Here is a 27,109-nt window from a genome sequence, read left to right on the forward strand (position 1 = left end):
TGGGTGTGTTTGTGTGTGTCCTGCGGTGGGTTGGCACCCTGCCCGGGATTGGTTCCTGCCTTGTGCCCTGTTTTGGCTGGGATTGGCTCCAGCAGACCCCCGTGACCCTGTGTTCGGATTCAGTGGGTTGGAAAATGGATGGATGGAATTTGTTATAAACAAGTTATGTATTTAGACACAGAGAAAACAGTAACAGTTCATAAAGCATGTGCGTCACAATGCTGGCTCTGCATAATCAAACAAGAATAGGTGAACTTTCATAAGGCTGGATGAAGGGATCACAAGTTACTTTAGCCTAAAAATGGTAGCTGTACCATTCCTCAACAACAAATAATATTCTGTTTAAAAGAATATCAGGCTCTAAATGAAGACAGTTTTGAAATGTGGATTTTAACTTTAAAATAAATTGAACTTAGGTTATACAGAAAAGAAATGTTACTTATTTTAATTTACTTTTCCTCTTTTTAATTTCACAGTCATGGAGGCCAAGGTATTACTGCTCTGTGTGGCAGTCTCTCTCTTGAACTGTAAGTCACAAATAATTCATTGTTTTTTTTTTTATAAGTTTATAAAACATATATGTCATGTGTTTAGAGTTCAGTGAAATTCTTACTTTCATGTGCTAATCAACTTGCAACATATCACCTCTCTCCAGTGCTTCTGCCATTCTTACCTTGAAATAGCTGCTACAAGCTTTAATCATCTGACAGTATATGGCAGGATCACACTTGCATGCTTTCGCAGGATCAGAATTAAAATGATAATACTGCAGCCCATGAGGATGTAGTAAGGTCTGAGCTTAAAGTAAAACTGCTGCAAGTCTCAAGTGTCTGGTAGGACGATAATAATGCTGAAAGCTCTGGTCATCTGGTAGATTCAGGCTTGAGAAGTGGAATGTGAAAGTCTCAGCTCTCTAAAGGCTATGTCACATTATGCAACATTTCTAGCGATTTTCAGTTGTAGCCTTCTTAGCGAGTCAGAGGTAGTTCCCATGAAGCGCATTGCCTAATGTATTGTGCCCAGCAACTCAGTCCAACTTGTCTGTGACTCGCTCTGATAAAATCAAACAGATTTCATGCTATTTTTAAATAATTAAGTGGATAGGACAGGCAAGCTTTGTTGGGCTGAATGGCCTGCTCTCATCTAGACCAGTGGTTCTTAAACGTTTTTTTCTCATGACCCTATTTGTGAATTTCCCCTTGGGATTAATAATCTATCTATCTATCTATCTATCTATCTATCTATCTATCTATCTATCTATCTATCTATCTATCTATCTATCTATCTATCTATCTATCTATCTATCTATCTATCTATCTATCTATCTATCTATCTATCTATTTTACTTTTTTAATGTCTTCTTGGAGAAGCTATGATGCACTGTTTATTCTAACACTTTTTTTCTCATGGCCAGCATTACATTTTTCAGCAATTTGTGCTACAGTAGCTCTTTTGTGGGACTGGGCCAGTTGCGCTAGCCTTCACTCCCCATGCACATCAATGAGTCTTGGGTGCCCATGACCCTAGGGCAGGGGTAGGCAACGTCGGTCCTGGTGAGCCGCAGTGGCTACAGGTTTTCATTCCAACCCAATTGCTTAATTAGAAACCAATCATTGCCAATCTCAGACCTTATTTAATTTTATGGCTTGTTAGTCTGTGCAATGTAAGGCTCTTATATCGTAGATTTTTTTCCTTTCCAAGGATATCATCCAAATGATATGAAGCCTAAAACAGATCATTTTCAGTCTGTCACATTTTTCTATTAAGTGTTTTATTAAATCAAACCGTGCATGATGAACACACACAGATGTAATTGGAAAAAAGCTAGCTGGAGAACTGCTGGCTGCTTTGTCTTTTACATCTTATTGCTAATAAGGAGCAATTAAAACACTGAATGCAGCAGTTTAAGATTGAAATAAGCAATTAAGGTTGGAGAACCTTAACAAGCGAGACCACTAAAATGAAGCATCAAAATGTCACTTAAGCAATATGTGCTTCATCAGCAATAATTGAGTTCTCGTTAAGGAACTGGGTTGGAACAAAAACCTGCACATACTGTGGCTCACCAGGACCGACGTTGCCTACCCCTGCCCTAGGGGTAACCTAGCTGGGTTAACTTATCCCTCCAAGTATCATGCCCAAATGGGTATACTTTTACTTTTGGACTTTACCATACCATGCCCCACCTAGTATTTCAGATTCCCACCTCTTGATTTTGGTCTGGAATCAAGGTCGGTCAGGTGGATCCTTCTATTTTCTTGACCAGGTAACAAGTATGCAGAAAGAATACATGGCCTTCCTTTATTGAGACAACAAAATTTACTGGCTTTACAAATTTTTGAGAGGGGTTGACAGAATATAACAGGAAGCAGAGAGAATCTGTGTTAGTAGACTTTTGGTGGTCATTCCACAGTGGAACACCTTCAGCAGATTATAAGTGGGGTTACCAATTGACAAGTTTTTGTAAGTTTTAATTATATGTGTAATTTATCTTTGTTAATTCTAAATAATTGATTTTAAAAGTGATTACATTGGAGTTTTTTTTTCCCATTTTAAACCTTCATCTCAAAAACTGGATGTGACAGAGTAAACCTGTTACCAGATTTGGATTCTACACCTTCAATCTAAACATCCAAAATTTTTGTCAGAGTCACAAAAAAAAAGTTTTCTGCAGACCAGTATTATCTTTTTTGTGCTTTCATTAATCCCATGTTTCCACAACTTTATAACTCATTAAGTTATTATAAATAATTGTAATTTTTCCCTTTAATTTCTTTGGAAAAATATGCATTGCAATCAAAGTAGTATAATGTAACAATCAATTACTATTGCTTTAAACAAAAAGAAAAACAAGTCAATCCAATAAAAAGCACAATGAATGAAACATACAATAAATGAATGAGATCATCCAAATCGATTTATTCTTTTTAAAGGGAACTTGAAGCACATTTGTTCATGAAGGCGTCAAACTCACCCTGACATTCTGACTGTTTATTCCAGTTTACCCTTTTCATCCAGGTGCTCAAGAAGATTTGTGTTTGTATCACAAATGATGCTATTTGTTCAGAGTTTTCTAGTAGAATTTTGTATATTTTATTTTATAATTTTATTCTGACTTATCCTCTCATATTCTATTCCAGTGCTTCCCAAACTCTGTCCTGGGGGCCCACTGTGGCTGCAGGTTTTTGTTCCAACCAGATTCTTAATCAGTGACAACGCCTGATAACACTGAGCTCATTTAATTAGCTGGTATTATTTTCTCTCATTCTAAATTCAGAGATGCACAGCAGCAGAATTTTTACATTTATGAGACATTTGCAAATATTTCTGCTTTTGCTATAGATTTAAGTGCTCTTTTGTTGATTTCATTATATTTCTCTCTTTCTCTGCAAAGTTTTCCCCCTTCGTTGCATCTTATTAATGACAATTAAAAATGATCAGAGCAGACATGCTGGCATACAACACTGAATAATCAAAGGCTGCAACTATGTGTCAGATCCACTAATTAGTAAATAATGGATTAATTAAACAATTAGAACACCTAGAAAAGTAAAATGAAAATCAAGATGAAAATATTGTTAAAAAAAAAAAACATTATTCCCATATAACTGGTTGGTACATATATCTTCTTCTATAATATGCTACCGTGGCTGTTCGTTTGTCTGTCCAGGATTTTAAATCACCTGTAGCTCGCAAACCGTTTCACCTATTGACTTGAAATTTGGCACAGATATACTACGTGACGTCTACTATCTGCTTTCAAGGTGATGATTTTATTACACTTTTTGTTTTTATTTTATTTTATTGTAGAATCACTCTCGGCAGTGCGCAGCAGGGCGGCCGTGCGGTGCCTACGTACGGGCGCCGTTCTCATTCCCTACCACCTTCGCTAATCATTCTTGAGGCAGATTGAAGACTTAAGTGCCAGATTAACTGAAAAATTAAAGAAAACGTAGTAAGTCAGGGGTAGGCAATGTCGGTCCTGGTGAGCTGCAGTGGCTACGGGTTTTCATTCCAACCCAATTGCTTAATTAGAAACCAATCATTGCCAATCTCAGACCTTATTTAATTTTATGGCTTGTTAATCTGTGCAATGTAAGGCTTTTATATCGTAGATTTTTTTCCTTTCCAAGGATATCATCCAAATGATTTGAAGCCTAAAACAGATCATTTTCAGTCTGTCACATTTTTCTATTAAGTGTTTTATTAAATCAAACAGTGCATGATGAACTTCCCATGGGCTCACCACCTATAGGAGGGGCCAAGGAGGTCGGGTGCAGTGTGAGTTGGGTGGTGGCCGAAGGCGGGGACCTTGGCGGTCCGATCCTCGGCTACAGAAGCTGGCTCTTGAGACGTGGAATGTCACCTCTCTGAAGGGGAAGGAGCCTGAGCTAGTGCGCAAAGTTGAGAGGTTCCGGCTAGATATAGTCGGACTCACCTCGACGCACAGCTTGACTCTGGAACCAATCTCCTTGAGAGGGGCTGGACTCTGTACCACTCTGGAGTTGCCCCCGGTGAGAGGCGCCGAGCGGGTGTGGGTATACTTATTGCCCCCCGACTTGGAGCCTGTACATTGGGGTTTACCCCGGTAGACGAGAGGGTAGCCTCCCTCCGCCTTCGGGTGGGGGGATGGGTCCTAACTGTTGTTTGTGCGTATGCACCGAACAGCAGTTCGGAGTACCCACCCTTTTTGGAGTCCCTGGAGGGTGTGTTAGAGGGCATACCATCTGGGGACTCCCTCGTACTGCTGGGAGACTTCAATGCTCACGTGGGCAATGACAGTGAGACCTGGAAGGGCGTGATTGGGAGGAATGGCCCCCCCGATCTGAACCCGAGCGGTGTTTTGTTATTGGACTTCTGTGCTCGTCACGGATTGTCCATAACGAACACCATGTTCAAGCATAGGGGTGTTCATATGTGCACTTGGCACCAGGACACCCTAGGCCTCAGTTCGATGATCGACTTTGTGGTCGTGTCGTCGGACTTGCGGCCACATGTCTTGGACATTCGGGTGAAGAGAGGAGCGGAGCTGTCAACTGATCACCACCTGGTGGTGAGTTGGCTTCGATGGTGGGGGAGGATGCCAATCAGGCCTGGTAGGCCCAAACGTGTTGTGAGGGTCTGCTGGGAACGTCTGGCAGAGCCCCCTGTCAGACGTAGCTTCAACTCCCACCTCCGGCAGAACTTCGACCACATCCCGAGGGAGGTGGGGGACATTGAGTCCGAATGGGCAATGTTCTGTGCCTCTATTGTTGAGGCGGCTGACCGGAGCTGTGGCCGTAAGGTGGTCGGTGCCTGTCGTGGCGGCAATCCCCGAACCCGTTGGTGGACACCGGCGGTGAAGGATGCCGTCAAGCTGAAGAAGGAGTCCTACAGGACCCTTTTGTCCTGTGGGACTCTGGAGGCAGCTGATAGGTACCGGCAGGCCAAGCGGAATGCGGCTTTGGTGGTTGCTGAGGCAAAAACTCGGGCGTGGGAGGAGTTTGGGGAGGCCATGGAGAATGAGTTTCGGACGGCTTCGAGGAGATTCTGGTCCACCATCCGGCGTCTCAGGAAGGGGAAGCAGTGCAGTGTCAACACTGTATATGGTGGGGATGGTGCGCTGCTGACCTCGACTCGGGACGTTGTTGGTCGGTGGTGGGAGTACTTCGAAGACCTCCTCAATCCCATTAACATGCCTTCCAATGAGGAAGCAGAGCCTGGGGACTCAGAGGTGGGCTCCCCCATCTCTGGGACTGAGGTCACCGAGGTGGTCAAAAAACTCCTTGGTGGCAGTGCCCCGGGGGTGGATGAGATACACCCGGAGTTCCTCAAGGCTCTGGATGTTGTAGGACTGTCTTGGCTGACACGCCTCTGCAACATCGCATGGACATCAGGGACAGTGCCTCTGGATTGGCAGACCGGGGTGGTGGTCCCCCTCTTTAAGAAGGGGGATCCGAGGGTGTGTTCCAACTACAGAGGGATCACACTCCTCAGCCTCCCTGGAAAAGTCTATTCAGGGGTCCTGGAGAGGAGGGTCCGTCGGATAGTCGAGCCTCGGATTCAGGAGGAACAGTGTGGTTTTCGTCCTGGTCGCGGAACAGTGGACCAGCTCTATACCCTTAGTAGGGTCCTGGAGGGTGCATGGGAGTTTGCCCAACCAGTCTACATGTGTTTTGTGGACTTGGAAAAGGCATTCGACCGTGTCCCTCGGGGAATCCTGTGGGGGGTACTCCGAGAGTATGGGGTACCGGCCCCCCTGATAAGGACTGTTCGGTCCCTGTACGATCGTTGCCAGAGCCTGGTCCGCATTGCCGGCAGTAAGTCGAACCCGTTTCCAGTGAGAGTTGGACTCCGCCAGGGCTGCCCTTTGTCACCGATTCTGTTCATAACTTTTATGGACAGAATTTCTAGGCGCAGCCAGGGCATTGAGGGTTCCGGTTTGGTGGGCTCAGGATTGGGTCACTGCTTTTTGCAGATGATGTTGTCCTGTTTACTTCATCAGGCCGTGATCTTCAGCTCTCTCTGGATCGGTTCGCAGCCGAGTGTGAAGCGGCTGGGATGAGAATCAGCACCTCCAAATCCGAGACCATGGTCCTCAGCCGGGAAAGGGTGGAGTGCCCTCTCAGGGTTGGTAGCGAGATCCTGCCCCAAGTGGAGGAGTTCAAGTATCTCGGGGTCTTGTTCACGAGTGAGGGAAGAATGGAGCGTGAGATCGACAGACGGATCGGTGCGGCATCCGCAGTAATGCAGGCTCTGCATCGGTCTGTCGTGGTGAAAAAGGAGCTGAGCCGCAAGGCGAAGCTCTCAATATACCAGTCGATCTATGTTCCTACCCTCACCTATGGTCATGAGCTATAGGTAGTGACCGAAAGAACGAGATCGCGAATACAAGCGGCTGAAATGAGTTTCCTCAACAGGGTGTCTGGGCTTTCCCTTAAAGATAGGGTGAGAAGCTCAGTCATCCGGGAGGGGCTCAGAGTAGAGCCGCTGCTCCTCCGCATTGAGAGGAGTCAGATGAGGTGGCTCAGGCATCTGATCAGGATGCCTCCTGGACGCCTCCCTGGTGAGGTGTTCCGGGCACGTCCAACCGGGAGGAGGCCCCGGGGGAAGACCCAGGACACGTTGGAGGGACTATGTCTTTCGACTGGCCTGGGAACGCCTTGGGATTCTCCCGGAAGAGCTAGAAGAAGTGGCCGGGGAGAGGGAAGTCTGGGCATCTCTGCTCCAGCTGTTCCCCCCCGCGACCCGACCTCGGATAAGCGGGAGACAATGGATGGATGGGTGGATGATGAACACACAAAGATGTAATTGGAAAAAAAGCTAGCTGGAGAACTGCTGGCTGCTTTGTCTTTTACATCTTATTGCTAATAAGGAGCAATTAAAACACTGAATGCAGCAGTTTAAGATTGAAATAAGCAATTAAGGTTGGAGAACCTTAACAAGCGAGACCACTAAAATGAAGCATCAAAATGTCACTTAAGCAATATGTGCTTCATCAGCAATAATTGAGTTCTCGTTAAGGAACTGGGTTGGAACAAAAACCTGCACATACTGCAGCTCACCGGGACCGACATTGCCTACCCCTGTACTAAGTAATTCCAACACAAAAACTAACTTAATCAGTTTTAACGCGAAAAAGATGCGACGAAAGAAGAGAAGCAGCGGGCTGCTAGGGTGGAGTAAAGAAGAGCTACTCAGGAAGCAGCAAGCACATCAAACTCTGAGCAAATGAATGCTAAACGTACAGAGAAAGAGGATGAATACTATGAATGCTCAAGTCATGTGTATTCACTGCACGTTATCGTGCAGTGCGCCGTTACTGGTATATATATATTTACCAAACTTAGTTTTCTAATTTCTACATTATTCCCAAAACACAGAACGTGGGAAATAACAGTTCACTTAATTAGCCCAGGAGTCCAATTAAAAACAGAAGCTGGTTGGAACAAAAACCTGCAGCGACAGGGGGTACCTAAGGAACAAATTTGGGAAACACTGTTCTAATTGAAGCTTTGAGTTTGCTTTCTTTATCTTTTATTTATTGTTTTATGCTGACATTATCTGTCTCTCAATATATATATAAAATCCAATGTCTGTATGTCTGTCCGCTTTTCACGAGAGAACTATTTAACGGATTTAGATTGAGTTTTATTTTGCTGGAACATTCCGATTGATTTTGAGACTTTCTCATCGCACTAAGAATCACAGTTTGCTTGCAGGATCGATATATTCGCACTAATCTGAGACAGAGACTATGGGCCGAGGGGAGGGGGCAGCATGACGTCAGGAGTGGGGAGCCGGGCAGGGCCCTCCACACTGTCCTTTTTCACTAATACGTTGCTGGAGCCGCAGGGGACGGTTAGTTTTGTATGTGATCTTCTTTATGACTTTTCCCTGTTGCTTACCTTTGAAAGTCTATGAAGCACTTTGAACAAGTGCAAGGCAATATATAAATAAAAGGTGTTACTATTTTTAATCCCATATGTCATACAAAGAGTTAGTCTGTAAACCACACTAAAACCCTCCACCCTTACTCAAAACAAAGAGCTAAATAATAATATAAAAACCTATTGTGTTACGCATCCTCATAATGATTAGAACAATAGGAGATTTATGGCAGAAATGTTGGCATGACTGGCAGATTTATTTTAGAATAATATTAATGAAATTATACCAAATTCTAAAAGAAACCTTAGCACACAAGGAAAACTAGATTTATTTTATAGTTTTAGTCAATATAAAATAATAGTTTTCCCATTTACTTATGAAGGGTGAAGCTAGTGAAACTTTTAATGTGTTATCTAAAAGGAAAGCTTGCATTCACTTGTTTCTTTCAGAATTTTATAGTCTTTTGGTCATCAAAAGATCTATGAAATAAAAAAAGGAAAATCTTTTTAAATACAGGATAATAGTTGATTACGTGTTTGAAAAGTGTAACATTTAATGTCATCATCTTTAAAGAGACTGTTTGCGCCTCTTGAAGCAGCACAGTTGATGGTGGTGTAAAGGGTCTCAGGGGACAGGGATGGTGAACATGGCAGCAGTAGCATGCTGGCCCACACAGTGGCGTAGCGTAGTGGGGGCGGCAGGGGTGGCCCGCCCCGGGCGGCACTTTTAGGGGGCGGCAAAATTTCACAATAAATAATAATAATATCTTGTAAAAATTTGAACCATACCTAAATAAGGGGGCGGCGGAATTTTCCTCCGCCCCGGGCGGCTGACACCCACGCTACGCTACTGGGCCCACAACCCTTTTTTTTTAAGGAGCCAGAGTGTTTTTTCAATGTGCTTAAACTTCACATCTTTTCAGTATGACTGTTCCCAAAAAGCTTTTCTTGTTGGGTCGTATTCCATATAATACATTTTATTTCTGTTTACTTTCCCAAGGTTGTGAAACTGAAGTAGATTTATCCAGTTAAGCAACATTAGATGGAGAGTTAACAGAATAGCGAAAGACCTAAACTAAGGGTTTTCTCCTGGCACAAGAGTGTGGAGTACATAGAGAAATGAAGAGGATAAGCTGTTTGAAATTGTATAAACTGATGTAGTGCCTTACACATATTAGGAAGGAGTGCCTTCTTTATAGAAAACTTTTTATTCACTTTCTCGAAGATTATGAGTTTTTCATACCGTACATAAAGTGTAATAAATAACGGGATGGAGAGCTGATTTTAAGTGTTAGATACAATTAGTTGTTGTGCTGCAGTTTTGTCTTTATAGTATAACAAAGTGGGCTAAACACAACAATAATTTCAGCAGTTCTTCTTCCCGCCTCCATCCATCCATCAGTCCAATACGAGAACCTGCATATTCCTCAAGTGAACAACACATCAGATTTCCAAAAGTTTTCACAGACTGTTGTATTTGAAGACAATCATGCAAATGTATTATCGATGTAAAAGTCTGTTTAAAAGTCTCGGTACTGGGAGCGGGACAGAAATTTGAAATTGACCAGAATCTTTCCACTAGTCAGGAGGACCAACGCAACAGCTCTTGCACTCCATCTTCTCCGTGTTTTTTGACTGTGAAGGGTTTGTGTATGTATATTTTCAAAGAAAAAGTGGAATGTGGTTGTGATGTTGGGTGAAAATCATAGGAGACATTTAATCATCGTATGTTAATGAATATTTAAATATATTCTAATAGAGAAAATAATATGCTCAAGCTTTGTATTTACTGATATGTTAAGCATAGAAATTATTATAATAGCCTACAGGTAAAGTAATCATTCCAATGTGCCTCTAGACACATCACATTTAATACCAAAGCAATTTAAGTATTTTTCCATGCGCCTACTTAATGAGTTTGAATGGGCAGGAAGCCAAGAACACGCTTGTGGTCTACTAATGTAATCTGCATATGACATTAATCAAAATAATTTTTTCATGTCACACCTAATAGTGTACATTGGAACATTAGTGGCAAGAGAATTATATTTACTAAAGGAAAGTAAAGCCTGGGGTTGGACATCTTCCATTTATCCTACAGGCAGGGAATACCACGGCTTCTTTGCTTTAATCATTTTGTTCTTTCAACAGGTTTCCATTTATTTTAAATCACATAGTATCCATTAATTATTCTCTCATGATTTATTCAACCCACTTATCTTATACAAGAACATAGCTCAATGTACTATGGGCTCAAGCAGTAGAAGCAAGCCATCACAAGGCCCACTCATACATAAACCCACACTCACTCATTCTCGGAAAATGCGTAAGTTGAGGATGTGGGAGGAAAATCAATAGACTCGGAGGGAACATCGATATAAACATACTGCAGAAGTGACCAATGATAATGATTTTAATAACCAATAGTGAATTTGCTGGCTTATTTATTTAATGATTTATATTACAGAGGTTTGAGAACAAATGGGAATCTTAGCAAAGGTCAAGTGGAATTCTCAAATTTGGTGAATGTTCACATTTGCAAAATCAGAAATCATAGTCATCATAGTCATCCCTATGGATGTTGCACATTGGTGGTGGTTGAAGTGGCTCTCCACTGACTAAGTAAAGTGCTTTGAGTAGTGAGAAAAGCACTATATAAATGTAATGTCTTCTTCTTTTTCTTTTTCTTCATTGCCTAGGCAGCATAAAGAATACAAACCATAAGAGTGTGCGCACTCTTCCCATTATAAAGTAATACCTAAAACTGATGTTTTTTTTACCTGTTACTTACCCTGTGATTTTTGTAACAATGGCTGAGAAAAAACTTAATCTAATGTTTTCATGGAAAACAGAGATCATAAAGTTACGATGCAATTAGTTTTAATGGAGGCTGTCAGGGGGCCAATACTGAACAACAATAAACAATATTAAAACATCCATAAATCTCAAGTTACTTGTGTCTTTTAATCCACATGTCAGCTATCCAGTTGTATGCTCACAACTTGCAAAAGGCATAGATTTTATGTTAAAATATCATTCAATAAATATTTTGGAAGATTATTGCACAAACAGGGCATTCGCACAAGCTTATGAATTGAAGACACGGCTCTTGACCAATGAATGAGAAGCAGAGGCGGATCTTCAATTTAAAATTCTTGCTCTACTGTGATTTCTGTTCAGAATTGATCCCTGTTGGAAGCTATTGAATCTAGTTGCATCATAAATGTTGTGATTTCCACTTTCCATGAAAACAGCAATCACTACAAACAACACAAGTTAAGTCAAAGATAAAAACTTAATTTTTTGGGTAAAGTATTCCTTTTGGAACATGTCAATTAAAAGGGGATGACCAGGAGAAGAAATGTAAACAAGCCAGACAGTCAAAACGTAGTCAGCTCTAGAATAAAAACTCAAAAAGCAAAAGTCAGGACCTGGGAAACCTAAAGAGAAATTTGTAACGCACACATTGGCTATTTTCTTAGAATAAATTAATTGTTACCTTATGTTTTGCACCTTAATTTCAAAAAATGTCTTCTGTCTTCACTCACCTCTCACATTTTGTTTGTTTGTATTGGTGTGGGCTGGCCTACAGTTAGTATGATCATGTGATTGTTCAGATGCACCATTGAGAATACAGCTTGGGCCAAGCACATTACATCGAGCTGTGTCTCTCTCTCTCTCTCTCTCTCTCTCTCTCTCTCTCTCTCTCTCTCTCTCTCTCTCTCTCTCTCTCTCTCTCTCTCTCTCTCTCTCTCTCTCTCTCTTGCTCCTGTGCTCTCTCTCTTTTGTCATATAAGAGTAGGCCAAAGAAAGAGCAGTGGGGTTTCTCCTGTTAGTCCCAATGGTCAGCCTTTCCCTGGAGGTAATGTACAGTACATCCGTACATTAACAAAATTTAGAAATTAATCCAATGACATGTTTTTTATCCCACAAGATGGGGGTCTACTCCCAATCAGGGTCTTTAGGCTGAATCCTAGGATAATCTATTCATTAATCCACCACAACATCTACAGGTGACAATGAGCACTTTGTCAATGAAGGTGGAGAAGCAGATGAGTGTGTGGCATTGTGACATGGAGTGACATGTAGTGACAGAGAATCTGAGGGCCTCAGGTCTGGGTAAATTTAAAGAAGACAGAAGGAGTTTACAGAACAGCAGCAGCCCATAAAAACAAAGAGGCTGGGTTCAAAGTGTTGTATCTTGGATTCCTGGGTCAACTGGACTGGCGACATGAACTGATACTGTGCAAATATGTAAATGTGCCCATCGATAATCTGACTTCTGGTCTAGATTGGGTTTTGGCTGTGCAGCCCATGAATTAAATAAAGCAGGGTGAAAAAATAAATATTTAAATCATCTCATTATAAACTGCTTCCTTGAAACAATAAGGGACAAAATTAGTTAATGTGCATTACAAGACTGAGTGTGTAACAACTATCAACACTTGTAGCGATCTGAACACTTTCAATTAGGAAGAACAATTAGGAAGGAGGTGAAGAAAAAAAGAGAAGAATCATATCCTATATAAAGTTATACATAACATATATGACTAGCCCTAAACTGCACACTTCTGATTATTTAATATAATTGTGATGTTTTGCATTACGTGCAGTATGAGAGATAATGTTGTAGCTATGAGATAAAAAGCCCCCACCCTCCCAACTACCAGTTTTGTACTTGTTGTATGGCATATCTAATATTTGGCCAGCAAAAAATAAATAGACACATTAAATCTGGACTACAAAAACAAATTAGTACATACGCAGTTTTTGAATATATTGGTTAAATAATAATTTTCACATAATTCAGATTAATTTTTTGATAAACTATACTATAATACTATATTGCATATAGCATAGCTGAGTTTTTTTTGCTCTATATATGTCTCTATGCACAGCTTCTTCTTCTTCTTTCAGCTGCTCCCATTAGGGGTTGCCACAGCGGATCATCTTCTTCCATATTTTTCTGTCCTCTGCATCTTGTTCTGTTACACCCATCACCTGCATGTCCTCTCTCACCACATCCATAAACCTTCGCTTAGGCCTTCCTCTTTTTCTCTTGCCTCTCCCAATATACCCAGCATCTCTCCTCTGCACACGTCCAAACAGATGCAATCTCACCTCTCTGGCTTTGTCTCCCATCCGTCCAACTTAAGCCGACCCTCTGATGTACTCATTCCGCATGTTGATCTGGCATTATTTTACACTGGATGCCCTTCCTGACGTAACCCTCCATGTCTCTATACACAACTCCAGTCCATATATTGAGAATTTCACTGTATATTTTCAAAATTCATTAGATATGTAAACATTTTATTTTATATAATCAAATTTGACTTTACACACTTAGTCACTGACTTCATATATTCAGAATTGACTCAGTGCATATGCAGTTTAAATGCATATATTCAATTTTGAGTTCATACAGTATATTGAAACAGTTACTTTATATATTTACAATTTTACTCTGTATTGTCAGAAATTCATGGTACTTGTCTGTTTCGTCCTTTGGCACCTCTACATATCTCTCTATTATAAAAAAAATCTTAGAAGGAGACAATACGTGATTTTCTCTGAGACACTTTAACATCCCACGAGACAAGGCAGTGAGACAAAAGGACAGCTGCTGTACAGGTTTTTAAATGATCAACATGCAGCGCAACAAGCAGAACACACAGCTCGACAGCAGCAGCAGCCAGCCAGCAGGGGTAGGGAGGAAGTCAGTGGGCAAGCAAAGCGAGTAGTGGGCAAAGTCCCCTAGTATAAACTAACAAAAGCACCCGGCACTGTTGCCCGGGAAAGTCATTTTAAGCTCTGCTGCTTTTGGCTGCTCATCTGGCTTCATTCAGTCTATTTTGGTTTTCACTTGTATTGGACTTCAAAGACACAGGTGCCCCAAGGCAGTCTAGTGTCTCTTCCAGACAAAGTGGGATATATGTATTAAAGTTCATTGTGATTGAACAAAGAGTGTGGAATTGTATAAAGAACAAACATGCATAGCCACATTGAGCTTTATATTTACTGTAAGACTAGTCAAAGTACCCAGTGTTGCCTGGGTATATTTTTAGACTGAGCTAAGGTGACACTGTTTTTATTGCTTGCTATTCTGTCATCCACACTTCTTTTCTATCAGTATATATATATATATATATATATATATATATATATATATATATATATATATATATATATATATATATATTATTTATTTCGCCTTATACAATTTCTTGTAGATAGATATTAGGAATTTGTTAGTTTTCGCATACCCCTTGGGGTCAGAGCGCAGGGTCAGCCATTGTACAGTGCCCCCGGAGCAATTACAGGTTAAGGGCCTTGCTCAAGGGCCCAGGAGAGTAGGATCTCTTTTGGCAGTGACAGGGATTCAAACCGGCAACCTTCGGGATACCAACGCAGATCCTTAGCCTCAGAGCCACCTCTCCGCCCCAAATGTCTGCTTTTGCGAGTCAAGAATATGTTCTTTTTAGGTTTGATTTTATTCTAGTATTGCAGTAACTTCTTGCTGGGTTGTAACTGTGAACACTCTCATAACTTAGCTTAAGGATTGTGTTTCAGGCTACAAATGCTATGAATGTAATTACTCCGATCTTAAGGCTGTCAAATAAACAAACCACACACCGTGGAACAACATAAACAGGCTTCACTGCTGACGTCCGAGGCTCGATCCCCGCGAGGGGTGCAATGGAGTGTGCACACCTGATGAGCCCAAATAAGGGCAAAACAAGTGTTGCGTACTCTTTGCATTATTTGACAGTAAACTATGTAACATTCTATGATCTACTTCTCTCAACTGAGGAGGGCGTGGCGGATGTTTGCCGACTTGCACACCAACCATATGCGTTACCTGGTAGGTAACCACCCATACAATCAGATTGTGTTTCAGACTACGCTATGCTATGCTATGAATATCTATGAATATATATATATATATATATATATATATATATATATATATATATATATAGGATTACCCATTGGGGTTTGGTAAAAGACATAGCAATCTTTCTGGATATGAATTTAGCACTGATTAACAAGCTAAAACGTTTACATTTCCATGTATAGTGTCAGTGAGTGTTTGTCTCTCTCTCCCTCTCTCTGTCTTCTGTCCTTTTCATCCACTCAGGTCCACAAGCAATGTGTATGGTGCAGAGGAAAACCCTTTAAACCTGTGCTGCTAGGCAAATCCTTCTCCTAGGCTGTCAGTGTTCCTGCTCTCTGATGTTGCCCCCTATCACCAAACGTTATTCATTATAATGGAGGAGTAATTGTCACCCTCACAACAGTATTTTTATATAATATTCTTTATATTTATATATTGTATATATAATGGTTGGAGACTGCAGTTAGAGAGCTTCTGTCTTGATTGAAGAATGGTGACTCAGTGTGAACTAGTGGAGAGGAAAGGAACAATAAAGGAAATAATGCAATTGGTTTTATAAATTGTGTTGGAAGAGAACTAGCAAGTCTTTTCAGACAGCTTTGAATACAAGAGTGTTAGTCATCATTTATAGTCTTTCATTTTAGGACTTTACAGTAGAATAGTCACATTCATTAGCAAAGGTCAGTTCAAAAAAGGTTATACTAAATTCAAAGTGAAGAATGAAACCAGATAGAAACATGAATCTACTGTATTCCTAAATAGTTTACTAACCTGAGCATACATCTCTTACTAAATCATTCTTTTAGTTAATTAAAGGAATATTCCATTCAAATATGACATTTTATATATGTTACTTGCCTCAATTAGTTTATCTAATCTAATGCTTTCTTGCAGAATGAAGAGAATAACATTTCTCTTTGTATAGAAGTCTATGGTAACCAACATTGGACAACAGCAAATAATACCAAAAACAGCCATGAAAAAATCTCACATTACTTGTGTTGCATAATCCACATGTGAAATATTCCAGTTCTTTGTTCACAATATCCCAAACCACATTTTTTACACTAAAATATTTCTAAATAAACAAAGAAAATGTTCTTGTGAAGAGAATTAGAATGTGCTCAGACACATGCTTGAGCATTGTAATTGAAGAGTCAGCGGCCTGGGCTGTATTGTTTGATTTCACATGTGGAAAATGAGTAACATGAGATTTTTTTAATGGGTCAAAACAAAGATATATAGATGGAAGGATTATAATGTGGTTTTCTAGATAGTAACAGCACTTTGCATAGACAGTAGGTAAGTCACTTCAACCGCCATCAATGTGCAGCCTCCACCTTAATGCAGCCATTTTTCCACCTGTATGCTTACTACACATTACCTGTTAGCTGGTGAAGGGGTGAGACATATAGTAAGCCAATTAGGGACAGTGTTTAGATTAGGGATGACATGGTGGGCAATTTAGCACTACTCTTTTGCAAAGATGCCCAAAGATCTTTTATGACCACAGAGAGTGAGGACATCTCAGTTGAATGACAGCACTATTTTTACAGCACAATATCCCCGTCACTTCACTGGGGGATTGGGATCCACACACAGACTACAGGGTAAGCGCCCCCTGCTGGCCTCACCAATACCTCTGCCAGCAACAACACAAGTTATCCCTAGCTGGTCCACCATTCAACTAATAGCCGGGCCTGAACATGCTTAGCTTCAGATGGATTATCTGCTGTCTCCATAGGCCTCTGTTCTATCAGAAATGTTTTTCTCTCTATTCTACATGCAAACATGAGATTATTTTTTTACATAACCATTACTATGAACTATGTGGGGTAAGTAACATACAAAAAATGTACTTTTTAGGTGCAGTATTCCTTTATAGTCCAGGCACAATTTAATGCATGGACCTTTCTTTTATTTCACAGCCATCATGACACCTTAATGCATTATATATAGAGAGATATATTATGTATATATTATGCATATATATATATAGAGAGAGAGATAGATATATTTATATTTTTATATATATTAGGTCAGATTGAAATACTGAAATGGAATCTAGTCTAGCCATCTTGCAGAGTTAGGTACTATAGCTTTTACTCTTGTATGGGATGGACAAGCATCCCAAACAGGAGAGGGAAATGTTCCTTTCCTGAATGGGAGGCCCCAGGTGGATGGACAGTTGTCCCAGCTGGATGTGTTTTCAGTACCTTTTCTGGCTTGGATAAAATGGAAGTGCTGTGAAGGACTGGCTCTGCAGGTTGTTTATTCCCCCAATATTCTAGGTGGCAGCCTACCTCTGGCAGAGCTCCCATTCATACTCCTGCAGGTCATCTTGGGACATGTATTCTCAGAGAATAACCCCGTTGGGGTGTGTGGGTGCCACCAGAGGGAGTTATAAGAAAAGTGCACACCTTGAAGGAGGTTCCACCTGACCCAGAAGTGCTGCCAGGCTGTAGTCATTTGACACCAGAAGCACTTCCAGGTCCTGAGATAAAAGGAGCCATCTGGCCTTATCCAGGTTAGCTAGAGTCGGGTGAAAGGTGGACAAAGCTTGCCTGGAGGAGAAACAGAGGATTTCTTGTGGACTAAAGGCGGTTGAGAGGGAATTGAAACCTGTATAAGGTACCTGATTTAAATAAACCGCTTTTACTGAAGACTTTGACTGTGGGACTGCACTTTTATTCTGGGTTTGAGGAGCTGCACTGCCCTCTAGTGTCCACACTCTTTTTTTGGAACAAAATGTGTTCACTGAACAATGAGGACAGACATGTTTAGTCTGTTAATCATCATCATCATCATCATCATCATTATCATGCTTTAGTCTGTTAATCAGATGCAAAATACCCTTCAGACATTAACTTAAAGATACTTGTATATTATATTGTGCTGAAGTAATTTCATTATTTCTGAAAGCAAATTACTTTTATAAAATTTACCCACCCTTTCTGTATTTAGACATTTTATGGTTGATTATCTTCTTTGATTAAAATAACTTTAGCCAAACTGACTATAATTTTGTGCTGAAAATACATATCGTTGGTGCTGTATAATACCTAAACTATTTCTCATTGTAGGTCCCATCTGGTCATGCCCTGTTGGCACAGAATTTGTTACTGTCTTCATGAACAATTACTTGGCCAATATGGATAAAACCTCCTTTGAACTTGCCATTACTGCCTATAGTTCTGTGGCCAAAGTCCGGGTTGAAATGAAGAGCGATCAGTTCATCAAAGAGGTTCAGGTGGATAAAGGCCAAACCATCCGGGTTTCTCTGCCCACAACTGCTGAAAATGTGAATGCTGGGAGATCCACCAAAACTGTGATAATTACTTCAGATAATCCAGTATCGGTGGTCTCATTTAACAGCAAGTTAAAAACTGGAGATAGCAGTGTGATCTTCCCTACTGAAGATCTGGGATCTGAATATGTAGTGTTCACGCCAAATACAGGCCAATTGGGCATGAACAAACTAGTGGCTATCATAAACGGCAAGCAGAGCAATGCAGTAGATATCTACCCTAAGCGAACAATCAAAATTGAAGGAGTAGAATACAATCCTGGAAGTAAATTAACCATCACTTTGTCTCCATATGAAACATTCCAACTTGCAGCTGGGTGTACCTTGACTGGAACTCGTATTGTGGCCAAGAGTCCCTTAGCAGTATTAGCAGGTCATCAGTGCTCACTTCGAAACACATTCTGTAACCACGTCTATGAACAGTTGATACCAGTTTCAAGATTTTCAACACAGTTCGTGGTTGCTCCCCTTAATGAAGATCCTTCAGGAGACTTGGTTCACGTGGTGGCTGCTGAGGACAACACTTTGGTCACATACTCCTCTGGAGCCACCATCCAGGCAAAGACACTGAATGCTGGAGATGTCATGGATACATGCATTAGCAAAGCTACATCCATGGGTATCTCAGCATCTAAAAAAGTGATGGTTATGTATTATGGTGGAGGAGGAAAGTTTGACCCCTATTTAGTCAACATAATACCAAATACCATGTTTACACAAACCTGGGCAGTAGATACTCAAGCGACATTTGATAGCAGAGTAGTTATCATTGTCAAGAAAGATGGTAGCGGTTATGTTTCCCTGAATAACCAAAAAACTCCCTGATAATACCCTCTGGCAAAGGTTTATCAGAAATCCAGATTATCTGTGGACTGAAGTGTCACTTGGCACTCAAGGGGGTCATTTTATCATCAACAGCAACTTTTTAATGGCCGTTTATGTCTATGGCTTCAAAGATCAAGATGGTTATGGAACAAGTGGAGCATGCTTTTCTGGTGAGTCAATAAATTATTTTTAAAAGCAAAATTCAGATTCAATGAGAGGTGTATTGCTATTTAAAATATCATAAACCTTTCTATTTCCAACAGCCATAGATCCTTGTAGTTCAATTAAATGTCGAGAAAAGGAAAAGTGTGATAAAGGAGTCTGCATACCTCTCTCCAAGGCTACCTGCTGGGCTGTCGGTGATCCTCATTACAAAACCTTTGATGGCAAAACATTTGATTTCCAAGGCACATGCACTTATACTCTGGCTAAAAGCAACGAAAAAGATACTTCTATAGTGGCATTCTCTGTGACCGTGAAGAATGAAAATCGCGGCAGTACTAAAGTGTCTTTTGTCAAGACAGTGAATGTGAATATTTACGGCCAAACCATTACAATTACAAAAATGGAAAAAGGCACAGTCCGGGTAAGATGATTATTATTGTTATTTTAAATCAACCACTCAGTTGGTAACAATTTATAATAACTTTCATTATTAAGTCATTATAATAAGACTATTTGTTCATGTACATTCAAATAGTTGTAAATGTAATTAAATAAAAATCCAGATATAGTTAACACTATATAGTTTTCATTGATAGGTGATTAACAAACATTATATAATGTTTCTTTACATATTTTAAACCATTTAGTCATTAATTTTAGATCTTTTTGTGTGTGTGGTCTAAAGTTGAAACTCTCTAGACATGAAGTCTCATGTGGTCTGATTCTCTGCCCGGACAGTCCCAGTGTAAGGACTGTTCTGTGGTGTTATGGACACTTAAAGGTGCCTTAGGGTTATTGAGAACACAATTACAACAAGAGATGATTAAAGTAGCAATAAGCCATGGTCAGAAAAAGTAAGGCTCAGAATACTATGAAAGATAAAAGTAAAAACCAAGTGGACAGATGAAAACAAAAATAAAACCAGAAATAAAACCAGGAATCAAAAGGAGTTCATAACCAGAGCATAAATCATACTCCTAGGGCCTACTTGTTTGAAATCTTATTATCATTAAGAATAGTGAAAGGGTTTGGTATCTATCAAAGAATAAAGAAGAGTGTAATAGCTGCATATTCATAGTGTCACTTTCTGTGATTTCATTCGTGCAATGTTTGTGATCACACGATCAACTGACCAGTGTGGAGAATCAGCCTCGACAGACGGACATTGACTCACAATGTCCATAAGCACTTACGATTATTTTCTTCCTTCTTTATACACAGCACAGTAATCTCAAATAGGCACAATAAACTCAGTTCTTTACTTTACTTTTACTTTTCTTCTCTTTCCTTTTGCCACCTCCACTCCTCTCTTTGCAAGCTCTGTCCTCTGCCTCCTGACTCTGACTCTTTGAATGGAGTGAGGCGGCCCCTTTTATAGTTCACCAGGATGTGCTCCAGGTTCTCCCTGATGACCTTCCTGCAGCACTTCCTGGTGTGGCGGAAGTATAGCATGGTCACCTGGAAGCACTCCGGGTGTACCTGGTTCCTGTTCCGGCAGCACTTCCTGTTGTGACGGAAGTGCTGTAGTCCATGGCTCCAGAACCATCCAGGCACCCCCTGGCGGTGGCCATGGGCCCCCACAGGGTTGAGTTTCCAAGCTCTGTGGCTGCCATGCAATCCTGAGGGGTTGCCCTCTTGCGTCCAGGGGAAGGAATTACCCCTCTCCTGGTCCTTTGCTTCTCCAGGCATCCCGGTGGGGCAAGGTCCCTGATCGTCTGTCACACCAGGTGTTGCATAAACAAACAAAAGCAAGATGGGAATGAAAGAAAAATATTTAATTTCAAGATCAAATCTAATAATAATTACAGAACTGGATTATCCTCATATAACCAGTGCTTGAAGTGATTGGTACAGTGTGCCGGCACTTGTCAATTTATTGATGTTGAGTACTGGCACTCTTAGATGTGTACTGGCATACTGGTCCTACTCTTTAATTGCAGCTCTTAAATTGTGCAGGTTTTAGATTGTGGAACTTGAAAGTCTAAGGAGGAGCCACAGAAAGTCTGTTGTGACACTGGAAGCCACCGCTTTTCATGTTAATATATCAGTGTTACACATAGGTCACCGACACTATCTATCTATCTATCTATCTATCTATCTATCTATCTATCTATCTATCTATCTATCTATCTATCTATCTATCTATCTATCTATCTATCTATCTATCTATCTATCTATCTATCTATCTATCTATCTATCTATCTATCTATCTATCTATCTATCTATCTATCTATCTATCTATCACTTATGTAAATCTCTTTCAAGCAGTGTGTATAACACATGTATAAATCACACTGTCACTACACCTGGAGGGTGTTTTATTACTTCAGATCCTTTATGACTTTGCCACAAATAATTATATATAGCTTTGGTCACATTTTTTATTGATTACATTATCTCCCTCAGTACTGTAAAGAACCTGCAGGTCTTTCTCTTATAGACAAGAAGTAAGCAAAAACGAACAAAAAATAACATTCTCAAACCCACCAAATACAATTAGGGATATGAGCAGTAAGCAAAAGCACACTCAATTACTAACACATAGAATTTTGATGTGTTTTTAATTTTTTTATGATTATTTCTAGGTAAACGGTGTGACAACAAATCTGCCAGTCACTTTGCAGAATGGCCAGCTCCGTGTGTATCGCAGTGGGATCTCAGCTTTTGTAGATACAGCTGTTGGAATCCAGGTGTCGTTCGACTGGGAAATGTCTTTTGCCCTCACCATCCCCAGCACTTATTTCAATAGCGTCAGTGGGCTTTGCGGAAACTACAATGACAACAAGGATGATGACCTAATGAACCCCGATGGAAGCACTGCTTCAAGTGTCTTAGTGTTTGGAAGTAGCTGGAAAGTAGAAGATGATGACCTGTTTTGCCACCATGACTGCACAGGTGGCTGTCCTAGTTGTGAGGAGAGCCTGCAGCAGAAATATCGTAGTGAAGGCTTCTGCGGTCTCATGGCCAAACCAGATGGACCCTTCGCAAACTGCCATGCCTCAATTGACCCCAAGATGTATGTCAACAACTGTATTTATGATATGTGCATTAACAATGGCTATCTCCTCTTCCTTTGCCAAGCTATGAAGAGCTATGCTGAGGCTTGTCAGAGAGCCGGGGTCAAGGTGTTAGACTGGAGAACACCAGCAAATTGTCGTAAGTAACTGTGCCTCCATTTTTCTCACACTAATTAAACACAAAAGGAAAAAAGCTGGACACTTTTTTAAAATTTCTTTTAGTGATTCACCACAAAGAGTCTTTTCTGAGAAAATTAAGCATCTTTAAAAGGAATGTTCCACACAAAAATGTTATATTTGTATATGTTACATACCCATATAGTTTACAGAGATGGCCAACAAAAAGTTTTATTCTCATGTTTTCTTGTTGAATGAGATAGCAAAGCATCTAAAAGAGCAGGCATCTATGATGACTAACATTGGACAACAGCAAACAACATCAAAAACATCCATGAAAAAATCTCATGTTACTCGTGTCACAACATGCAAATGCATGCATTTTATACTACAATACTGGTAATTAAATACTTCTGTAAAAATCCGAGTAGTACATTAATAGAACAATTCAGTTCTATCCTTTGTTTTTATCTAGAAGAAAATCTAAATATGTTGCAATTTTAATGTGCCACAATGCTATTTTGTTTTGTTTTGTCATGTACACCCAAATTTTGAGATGTTTGCATTAATGCTTAATATGGCAATCTACCCAGAATGCTCTTGGAATGTGTGATGTCATCAAAGCAATGGTATAAAGGTCAGCCTATGCATTTCGAAGGTATCCAAGTTTAGGATATGGACAGTTTTGGTTTGTGATTCGTGCTACAAAATCGTTCTTGGTTAATGAACTTGCTTTGATTAACATTTTGAACTTGATTAGACTTTGTTAATGACATCGGCTTGACTTTTTGACTACTTCTTTTTCAATGTCACTTATTCAGCTGTATTCTCAAAATGTGCAAAATGGGTAATTTTTTCCTAATATATTGTTAAATTGTTACTACCTCAATAATCAGCGTACATTGTAAACGTGATTTAAAGCCTTGTGTGATTGACAAACAAATAAGGAGAGGCAGGTCCTCAATTCAAAAAGTCAGCCCTACATGGCTTACTATTTATGATGTGTATTGATTATTCCAGATGTAAATATTTAACAATATTTTAGCAAAAAAAGCATGTGTTTTGTGAGTTTTGTTCAAAAGATTGGATAAATAATGTGTGGATTATGCAACACAAGTAACCTGAGATTTTTGTTTTTACTTTTTCCATGGATATTTTTCGCATCGTTTGCCGATGTATAGCATTGGTCAGTATTAACTTCTCTTATATCATAAACCTTTTTTATTTCATTCTACATTCAAGCATGAGATTAAAATTTTTTCTCAACCATTGCTACAAACTACATGGAGTATGCTACAAGCTAGATGGAGTAAATAACAGATAAAGAAACATAATTTGTGGTTGGAATATTCATTTAAGGAGTTTACGGCTGATCTGGGCCAAATGATGACTTAATTTGACATGGAGATCTGAAGTAGTTGTTTTCGGATGTTACTGCGAAAACAAAATAGACTTCAAAACATTTTAATTTTAAAATTATGCATATAAAAATTAGCTAAAATATCCTTTAAAATTCATTTTAAGACTAGATGTTGTAAGCAGAACTGTAAATAATGTTGCTAAACAACAAAAGGGTATTTATATGACTCTCTGGTAATAAAAATCATATATGCATTATTATGTATTAATTAATCAAAAATAAAAATAATGAATTATCAATTATCTCTGGATAACGTTAGGAATTATGCAGATATTCAAGTGATGTAGTCAACAGAAGTTCATGCATGTTTGTCTTCCCTTTACTCCTCCCACAGCCCTACCATGCCCTGAATACAGCCACTATGAACTTTGTGGAAATGCCTGCCCAGCATCATGTAGTGAACTTGACGCCCCTGCCAACTGTAAACTTCCCTGTGTGGAAACGTGCCAGTGTGACGCAGGGTACGTGCTGAGCGGTGATAAATGTGAGCCCAAAGATAACTGCGGCTGCACCTACAATGGACGTTACCTTTCATCAGGAGAATCCTTCTTGACAGATAAGTGTGACCAACAGTGCACCTGTGATCCAAGCACTGCCAAGGTTAAGTGTGTCACTTTTAAGTGCAAGAGCTCAGAACAGTGTGATCTCCGTAATGGAGTGAGAGGCTGCTTCCCTACTACTTACTCCAAATGTGTGGCATCTGGCGATCCTCACTACATCACCTTTGATGGCAAGACCTATGATTTCCAGGGTACTTGTGTCTACCAGTTTTCCAAACTGATTTCCACAGATCCCACGCTCGTCCCCTTTGAAGTACAAGTCCAAAATGAACACCGAGGCAAGAACAAGGCAGTGGCCTACACTAAATTCACTCTTATCAACATCCTTGACAATCAAATTATAATGTCCAACGAAAACCCTGAAAAAGTCATGGTGAGTCTTATGCTTTTTTATGAAGTGTTTGTAATTATTATACTTGTATGTTCAATGATGATGTTGGGGCAAATTTTTCAACAAAGGGCATTGACGTTAATTTCACAGTATTCTGCTAGTCTCTCTGGGAACCAGCCATGGTTCTCAAATGAGAATATGCATCTGGGGACAACTTGCTAAAAAGTTTTGTTGTGAAAAGCACCAAAATTCACTGCTGAAAGACTCCACCCACAGTGTTTCTTCCTAAATGTCTTCCCCAATTTCCTCCAGTCCATGCACTTTAAACGCTCGGGGCAGCAGTGTGCAATTTATACTTATGTATTAGAAAAATTCATAAAATAATTATGAAAAGACAGGGATAGAGCAAAAGAAACTGATCGTAAGACTTTACAGCGAGAGAAAAGAAAAAGGTAAAATTGCTGTTGTGAATTCAGGAGCTCAGTAGTAGAAGGTTAATGATTAATATGTAGATTGTAATGAGTATAGTGACAGATGAGAGAGGCGCACACACAGACATACATAGCCCACTGCAGGTAGTTGGCTCCATATGTTTAAGAAGAGTTTCTGTCTGCTATGGTATCTTTCTGTCGTTTTGGCTACTGCATCACTAAATGGAATAACAACAGGATGTTTTCTGGACATTTCATACAAAACAACAAATGTCAGATTTGCTTTTTTTGAATTTGAAAAAATCATAATAGATGTATACTTTCAAAATCACTTCAGGAAGCCCATAAATGTTTAATAAAAAATATAAATTCTAATACACACAGTATCGCAGAAGTGTTCTCACTAATCCATTTTCCCTCAAATCTCCTAATATGTTTTAGCTTTCCACTACCATTTCACCTTGTCAGTTGATGTCTATGGAATAGTATCAGTTTATGGCAGATATCTACAAAAATCTTGCTGTTTTTCTGAAGAGCCTCAATGGTCTATAGTGAAAATCTTTAAATGGGAATCATTTAACAACAACTTGGTGTAAATGTGTCATATGTCTCATTTATTGTTTTCCTTTCATTTTTTTCAGGTTAACAATATTTATGTAACTCTTCCATTCTACATTGAACGAAACAAGGCCTCCATTTTTAGGAGTGGTCAGTTTGCTGTTTTGCAGACCAAATTTGGTCTAAGACTGACCTTCAACTGGGACGGTTACATTGCTCTCACACTGCCCAGCTCCTACTCCGGTGCTGTTGCTGGGCTTTGTGGAAATCTTAACGGTAACAAAGATGATGATCTAATGAAACCCGACAAGACGCAAGCGAAAACCCCTGATGAATTTGGGAAGAGCTGGCTAGTGGAGGAGATTCCAGGATGCATTCACGCATGTCAGGGCACATGTCCCACCTGTGATGTTAACATGAAGCACCAGTATGAATCAAATGATTATTGTGGCATCCTCATAGACAAAGCTGGGCCTTTCAAGGACTGCCATGCCAAGGTGGATCCTAAGCTTTACTTTGACAACTGTGTCTATGATGTGTGTCTGTACAAAGGCCAGGCTGCTTCTCTCTGTCAGGCTCTCACTGCCTACACAGCTCTCTGCCAAGATGCTGGTGCCAAGATATCTGTATGGAGGACTGACAAATTGTGTCGTAAGTATCTAATATTTCCTTAAAAATATATTTAAACAGAAACAGTTCTTAACATGTTTCATTAAAATAACCTTTTTAAAATTTTTCTCTGTAGCTCTAAACTGCAAGGCAAACAGCCACTATGAGGTGTGTGCCTCTGGATGTCCCCTGACATGTTATGGCCTAACCACACCACCAAGCTGCGAGGGCGATCTCTGTAAAGAAGGATGTGCCTGCGATGATGGGTTTGTACTCAGCGGAGGTGACTGCGTACCACTGACTAATTGTGGCTGTGTTTACAACGAGCAGTATTACAAGGTCAATGAAGTCTTCTTCCCACAAGGTCTGTGCTTCCCAAAGGTGTGTTTTGCAACATTGGTGGAAATGTGAACTGTGATGAGGGCTTTGACTGTGGGCCCCGAGAAAAGTGTGAAATCCAAGACGGTGTGCAGGGCTGCCATCCAACAGGTACGGCCACCTG

The 27,109-nt window shown here is 40.2% G+C and overlaps 1 protein-coding gene across 1 annotated transcript; it reads left to right on the forward strand.

Moving 5' to 3' along the window:
• Positions 1-473: 473 nt before the first annotated feature.
• On the forward strand, positions 474-27,018 carry LOC127526139 (IgGFc-binding protein-like). The gene is made up of 7 exons (XM_051920565.1): positions 474-527; positions 18,351-19,569; positions 19,663-19,985; positions 22,150-22,720; positions 24,453-25,051; positions 26,082-26,649; positions 26,744-27,018. Exons 2-7 carry the CDS (start codon positions 19,503-19,505, stop codon positions 27,016-27,018), a joined length of 2,403 nt encoding a protein of 800 aa, XP_051776525.1. The 5' UTR covers positions 474-527; positions 18,351-19,502.
• Positions 27,019-27,109: the final 91 nt, after the last annotated feature.

The sequence above is a fragment of the Erpetoichthys calabaricus genome, chromosome 17 (genome assembly GCF_900747795.2).
Source record: "Erpetoichthys calabaricus chromosome 17, fErpCal1.3, whole genome shotgun sequence".
NCBI lineage: Eukaryota > Metazoa > Chordata > Cladistia > Polypteriformes > Polypteridae > Erpetoichthys > Erpetoichthys calabaricus.